General features: G+C 30.3%; 1 protein-coding gene across 1 annotated transcript; it reads left to right on the top strand.

The window, feature by feature from the left end:
• The first annotated feature begins 367 nt into the window (after window positions 1–367).
• Window positions 368–4,043, top strand: LOC145051230 (agamous-like MADS-box protein AGL29). The gene is made up of 2 exons (XM_078999333.1): window positions 368–429; window positions 3,431–4,043. Exons 1-2 carry the CDS (start codon window positions 368–370, stop codon window positions 4,041–4,043), a joined length of 675 nt encoding a protein of 224 aa, XP_078855459.1.
• The last annotated feature ends 3,584 nt before the right edge of the window (window positions 4,044–7,627 follow it).

The raw sequence follows: 7,627 nt of genomic DNA, 5'->3' as shown, positions 1-7,627 counted from the left end.
ATCAATTTTGAGGCAAAAAAATTTTGACGAAAAAAACAGAGAAATTCGTGAAAAATTTCCTGGACACCAAACGGGGCTCTGATACCAGTTGGTGGGGTTGGAAAACTCTTCTATTAAACACTAAAATAGAATTACAATAGGAGGAGCAACTCTCACACTCAACTATTACAAAAAACCAACCCTCTCACTAACACTCTCACTCTAAGTGTTATACTATCTGTTTCTCTATGTTTGGGATGCTTACAACTGAAGATGAAACCTCTATATATACCCATGACAGCCACCATTTGTGTAACCTTCATTAATTGTGTTCATCATAGGGTAGGAAGAAAAACTTGTCACCGTAGGTTTCATTTTGTCAACAAAGATGGCTACTGTAGCTTTGGAGACTTTGGAGGCTGGAACACAACAAAACCAGCTCTCACTGAAGTAAGCCCCTAATGAGCCTTCAGACTAGGGGGGGTACTATATAAGATCAATTGCCATAAAATTGTCCTTAGAAGTTCTCTCACAACTAATTCCTATGTTTATGCTCTTTAAGAAAAAATACTTTATACACCACACACTAAAAACATTCTCTTAAAGCATGAATGCACCTTAGAATGTTCACAACTGCCGGTCTAAATGGCAAAAGAGTTGGAGTCAATTTGTGACCTCTGAAACTCGGCCAAAGTTTTAATAGACTCTATGAGGTGTTTTACATCAAGCGAACACAAGCCAGCTGTCTTATGGGAAGATTGGGTTAAATTTCCATTACATGGGCTTCATAAAAAATTCATGAGCAACATTGTTGTTATCTTAAAAATTAATAAAGTCGTCTAACTTGAACACTCATTGTGAGCAACTCCTATATAACCATATCAAATTGATTTTGGGATAAATTTTAAAGTTTGTAACCTGCACAACTATATTGAATAAAAGTTCCTTTTAATACGCTTCCTACATGGTGGTAGTCTAAACTACCAAATTCTCAAAATTTTCATAGATATATCATAAGATTTCATCATTGTTTCCATTATGTATATTTTGTTTCTTTGAAATTCTAAGACCTTCTTTCCCCACAAAAGTATATCAACTTTTTTATAGATCATAAATGGACAAACCTGTTAATTGGCACCAAATCCTTTAATTTTTTTTCCTACCATTATGTTGTGGAGGGTTTTTCCTATGTTAGTTATAACTTATAAGCTTATGTTCATGGAAAGAAAATAATCATTTTATATGTATTTGTATCTAATTCCTAGAAAAAATAAGGAACTTTTCCTTGTAGAAATCTGTGAATTTTTATGAACCAAGATAGATACAAAAATCACTAAACTTCCATGATATTTTCACTTGTATACCTTAACAAAAAGTTCAAATAGATACATAAGAGGTTTCTCATAATTATATTAATTACATAATTTCCACCCAATTCTCATACAAATTTAGCTACAATTGAGGGAGTTGAATCATAGTTTGATTTGTGAGATCTCACCTTATTTGAAAGAGAATGTGTAACTGACAGAGTTGTTCTTTAAGTATGTGACTAATAACTCTTTTAGGTATACAACTGAATAAACCATCAACCTATATACATTTAACTAATCTGTAAATAAGATTAGTAATTTTAACTCAAAAGACAAGCGTGGCCTCTTTTTTCGTAAGGTTATCTTATTTTAATTTGAAATTAAAGACTTGAAATTATAAACCACTCGTTTATGAATCTAGAGAAGACATCGTTGTTGGGGAATAATAATAAGTGAATGCATTTATAATAGCTGGAGTTACCTTGGAAAAAATAATCTAAACTCTATTGAGGGTAAATGTGAAAAGGCTAAACATTTTCACATATGGTAGTAATTTGTACACAACACTTTTTAGTCATACACAACAATCTATGCATTAGATGGTTGTAATATGCAATTTACATGGAGCATGTATACGAAGTCTTCCCTTACACTCCACATATGATTTTCTTATGTAAAATATATACATATGTGCATAAAAACCAACTAAAAAAATAAAATTATCTAAACTGAAAGAGTATAATGTAACAGTTATTGCATTCCAATCATAAATACTTTTATTTTTTTAGTTGGTTATATATATATATATATATATATATATATATATATATATATATATATATATATATATATATATATTACGTTAGAAAAATATATGTAGAGCAAGAGGAGAGAGTTTGCATACATGTTTAATGTGAAATGGATTTGGTTTGTAAAAATTAATTGGTTCTATTATCTACGTATGTGAAAATGTTTATCGTTTTCACATTAGAATATGTTTTTCTAAATTAAAAAGGTATAATGTAACATTTATTGCATTTCATGATATTATATCATATTTTCTAAATTTGAAATTATGCCAACAAAAAAAATAAAACAATCAAGATTAAAAAAGTATAATGTAACATTTATTGCATATCCTGAAAGTGAACATGAAGATCGAGGATAATTACTAAATATACGTTTAGTTTTGACTCTTTTTTATATATATTTAAATTTTATTAACAATTCATAATTTACACATGTCGTGCATGCGTTCGATTTCTCATTAAAGACGGCTTCGTCATTTTACAATCAATGCACCTATGTATTAATGGTGAAAAACCACGAACTAAAAGCAGTCAAACTTATTAAATAATAACCTGTTAATTTATTTATCAAACTAGGTGTGAGACCCATGTATTACATGGGTTTAATTAAAAAAAATATGAAATTTTAACAATTTAAAAAGTTTGAATTTATAAGAAAAATGAGAAAAATTTTAAATTATTAAAATTATTGAAACTTTAATGTATTTAATACATTACATACTAGTTGTGAAACTCGTATATTATATGGGTTAATTAAAACATAATGTTAAATATGAGTGATTAAATGAGAAGTTTATTTGAATTTGAAATATGAAATAAGTGAAAATTATGAAAAAAAACATGCAAAAAATAAATTATCTAAAATTATGTGTTTAATTGTTAGACCCGTGTACTAAATGAGTTGTTATAATAAAATGTTAAATACAAATGTTTAAAGTGTACATTTATTTGAAATTGAAATTGAAATTTCAAATTTAAAATTTGAAATTAATAGTTATTATAGTAGGTTTAATTTATGGAAACTAAATTAATGATATAGTGAAAATGAATAATGAAGTAATTGACAAGTGGAAAATAAAGATATTTCAAAATTATGACAAAATGACATGTGGCCAATTAAATGAGAGAATGACAAGTGACAATAACATTTTCATTTATTAAGGTAGATATCTAAATAACTGGGAAAAGGGTCAACCATCATATTGGAAATTGACTATGCTTTTGGAAGTAACATGTTATAAATACCATTCACGAATCAAACCCTTCACAACCATCCTAATGTTCTTTCACATTTTTTAGATTTGAATTTTGATACTCTTTCATATTTTCTAGATTTGAAATCATGCCAAGATTACCAAGAGGAAGAGGAAGTGGTCGCAGAAAGATACAACTAAAAAGAATTGAAAATGAAAGGGAACGAGCAGTTACCTTGACAAAGCGACACAACGGATTATTTAAGAAGGCCAATGAGCTTGCAACGCTATGTGGCGTACAAATTGCAATAATTTGCTTCTCTTTAAGAGGAAAGCCTCTTTCTTTTGGTAGCCCGAGTGTTCCTTTTATCATAAACAAATTTCTCAATTTGAATCAAGTTGACCAACAACCAGATGATTCTATTACAAGGTTTGTCAATTCTTACCATGAGTCCAACGTGCAGACACTCAACCAAGAACTTGATGAACTAAATGAGAAACTTGCAAATGAGAAAAAACAAGGACAAATGATGCAAGAACAGTTGAAGGCATCATTAGGTTGGAACACATATGAGGAATACATCAAAAGCCTTGGGATACAAGAGCTCATGCAACTAAAGTCCAAACTAGATGAGCTAAAAAGAAACGCACAACGTAATATTAATGTAATAAGTGGGTCTTCCTCCTCAAATGGTGAGTATGAGGCAGATCTTTCTAAAATTGGTGCGCCAAAAGATTATTTGAAGATGTGATGATTTGCTTCGGTTTAAGTAAAAAAAAAGATGTTCAAATCTTTGTTAATAATAAGATTATAGAGATATGATAATGATCAAGGGTTTAAGTCAACAGTTCTGCACATTTGTTTTTCAATAACTTTTAGTTTTTTAAAAAATTAGGGACTTCAACACTTGGATTTGTCACAGATCCTGTGGAGAACTTTTGTGATAAAAAGTATTAAAGATGCTAACTTTCAATTGGGGCTCTGTTTCCCTATTTTGGGCAAACTTTCATTTTTATGGGAGTTATTCTGTGAGTCTTGATAGTTGGGGAAATCCTTCATTTAGTCAATTTTCATCCTCATGCTTCATGTTATATTAAGTTCATTCTCGGCTTTTATCATTTTATTAACTTATGTTTCTACAGAGTCCAAGAAATACTCGAAAAAACATCGAATATGTACATTTGTGCATCAATAAATACATATGATATCGCAAATGATTTTGATGATGTTTTATAAAAAAATATTTGGTGGACACTGTAGATATATAAATATATTAAAGGGATAATAACTTGAAAGGGTAACGAACTTTCGACTTTGTTCATATTTAGTCACTAAACTTTTTTTCGTTATCTATTTGCCATTGAACTATTGAAACTGTTCACATTTTACCCTTATGACCGGCTGTGACCGGTCATAAGGGTAAAATGTGAACAGTTTCAATAGTTTAGTGGCAAATAGATAACGAAAAAAAGTTTAGTGACTAAATGTGAACAAAATCGAAAGTTCGTTTCCCTCTAAAAAGTTCAATGACTAAATGTGAACAAACTTCCTATTGTATTATGTTTTAGCAAATTATTTATTTTTGTTTAATTGTAGCAACAATTGTTGATGAAGAAATCTATGAAATAAAAATCAAAATGTAACATCCGGATTTCCAGGTATCATAATTTAAGTATTTTTCTTTTGAGTTAAGAAGAGAGACTCGACGAGTTGACGCCTCAACTCGTCGAGTAAGGTCGCGACTGATGACTCGGATTAATGAATGGACTCGATGAGTCGGTGAGGCGACTTGACGAGTCCGCATTGTTGGCAGAAACCCTAAATCTTTGGGCCCGAGCCATATTTAAAGGCACTTATGGCCTTCAATTGCGACTACCTTTCCCATAAGTGAGAACCCTAGCGAGCTTGAGTGTGTAGAGTGAGAGGAAGAGCTATCTTGAGCTTTTTGGTGTGATTTTTCAAGAAAGGAGAAGAGTTCCAGCAAGAGGGACCAAGGAAAGTTATTGTTCTGAGTTATTCAAGCAAGGAGCTTCATTCTGAGGTACAAAAATGAACCCTTTTCCTTCCCTATTGTGTAGATTCCATTTTGGGGTTAGGGCTTGAATCACTTCATCTTTTGGGGTTTTGAATGCCTCAAACACCTCTTGCAAGTTTGTGTTATTGATCTGGACCCTTCTAGGTCCAGAGAGCCGAGAATATGAAGCTTTAGTAGAGTAAACCTTGGGGTTTGAAGTTAGGAAGCATTTATGGGATTTTTATGGTATATATAGTTACTTTCATCTTACACATAGATATGAAGTATTTTATATAAATTACGTGCTATGTGTGCATATTATTTGAATACTTGTTGTCTATGTTGGATGAACGATTTTATACATGTTTTAAAAGATTTAAACGGTATAGTTGTTTTATATCTACAAATATGTTGCGGATGAAACATGGGTAGATGAAATAGTTGGTGTGTGATGAAATAAAATGATGAGAGATAGGTGATGATAGAAAAGTGATGATAATTAGGTAAATAGATGATGATGAATAGGTGATGTAGGATGAAAGAAGATACCATAACCTTAACCGACAATGTGGCGATGTAGTCATCTACCAGAGTATAGATGACGACCACAGAATATTCTAGACAACCCAGTGGAAACACCAGCAGGCCCATAACCTGTAGGTGATGAATTACGAGTTCAGGCGATGTTGTAACTACGTATTCATGCGATGATACTCTAACCCGTTACTATGAATTACGAGTTCAGACGATGTTGTAACTACGTATTCATAGGATGTCACAAATTTCGCATGCCAAACCAATGGTCATAATTCACATCAGTGAGAATGATTCATTTTTTTGTAAAACCAAAATCAGATTGGAAGTTTTGATTTTTTATTTTGGAAAATGTCAAACCATTGGTTTTTTACTTCGGTTTCGGTTTTTTGTTTTTTTTAAATATATTTTCAGGGTTTTGTTATTTTTTTATTTCATAGATTTCTTCATCAACAAATGTTGCTACAATTAAACAAAAATAAATAATTTGTTAAAACATAATACAATAGAAAGTTTGTTCACATTTAGGCATTGAACTTTTTAGAGGGAAACGAACTTTCGATTTTGTTCACATTTAGTCACTAAACTTTTTTTCGTTATCTATTTGCCATTGAACTATTGAAACTGTTCACATTTTACCCTTATGACCGGTAACAGCCGGTCATAAGGGTAAAATGTGAACAGTTTCAATAGTTCAATGACAAATAGATAATGAAAAAAAGTTTAGTGACTAAATGTGAAAAAAGTCGAAAGTTCGTTACCCTTTCAAGTCATTATCCCTATATTAAAAGTGCGTACATTCTATGAGACAAATTACCAAACGGATGGTAGACATAAAACTTTGATCTGAAAAATAACGAAGACAAGTACAAAAAACGACAAAATAAACATAATAACATTTACCAGAAGGAGATGCGAAGACACCTACAAGTAATATTGAAGAGCCTTTGTAGAAAATATCGATGGAGGGTTTGAAGAGAATCAGCGCCGAAGAAGAAAAGTGAAAACAACGGACTGATTTAGGGTCGGCGGTTTGGACTTGTCTGGTTTTATCCCGTCCGGTTTTGAACCCTGGTCTTGTATTAAGAAAATATATTATTATTATTTTTTTTTAAGTTTTTGAAAAATAATTATTTTCTTTATAATGCCTTGGTTTCAATAATGTTTATATTTTGAATTTTTTTTATTTTATTTTAGTTTTCAAAGAAACTTTTATTTTTTATTTTTATTTGAGATTCTAAATACTACATTTGGAAATGTTTAATATTACCGTTTTTCAATATAATGTCTAATTTTATGCATTAATATTTTATATAATTCAGATTACTATATTTGTTTAACTTTTTATTATGTTTAAGTAAAAATGAATTTTTTTTCTTGGAAATTCCGGAATTATTTATCTGATTTCGGACTTAATCTTGAAATTTTAGAGTTATTTTTTTTTCAAAATCCAAAATTTCAGTCCGAAATCCAAAATGTTGATCCGGAATCTAAAATGTCGTTCCGAAGTCGGTTTGAAATGTATTTTTTGTTAGAAAAAGGTATTTTTCTTTGGTTTGAAATGTCCAATCCGGACCAATCAGTTATTTTAGCAAAAAAAAAAAACAATTTTTTTATTATGTTTTTTCAAATACACATTAAAATGTGGTTACATTACTTAATTTCCCTTTAATTAACATCATTACACATCGATAAAATCCAAAATTTGTTAGAAGAAGAAATACGGTGGAAATAAAAATGCATTTGATCCATACCAATTTTCATATTTCAAGACATTTTAAAATACC

Source organism: Lactuca serriola, chromosome 1 (assembly GCF_051521515.1).
Source record: "Lactuca serriola cultivar US96UC23 chromosome 1, Lser_US96UC23_V15, whole genome shotgun sequence".
Lineage (NCBI taxonomy): Eukaryota > Viridiplantae > Streptophyta > Magnoliopsida > Asterales > Asteraceae > Lactuca > Lactuca serriola.
This window is presented reverse-complemented; position numbering and strand designations above follow the sequence as displayed.

Bases quoted from the DNA above. Each gene is read 5' to 3' on its own strand.
- LOC145051230 (XM_078999333.1), top strand. From the start codon at position 368: ATGGCTACTGTAGCTTTGGAGACTTTGGAGGCTGGAACACAACAAAAC. The intron at 430-3,430 runs GTAAGCCCCTAA...CATATTTTCTAG, and splicing joins CAAAACCAGCTCTCACTGAA to ATTTGAAATCATGCCAAGAT.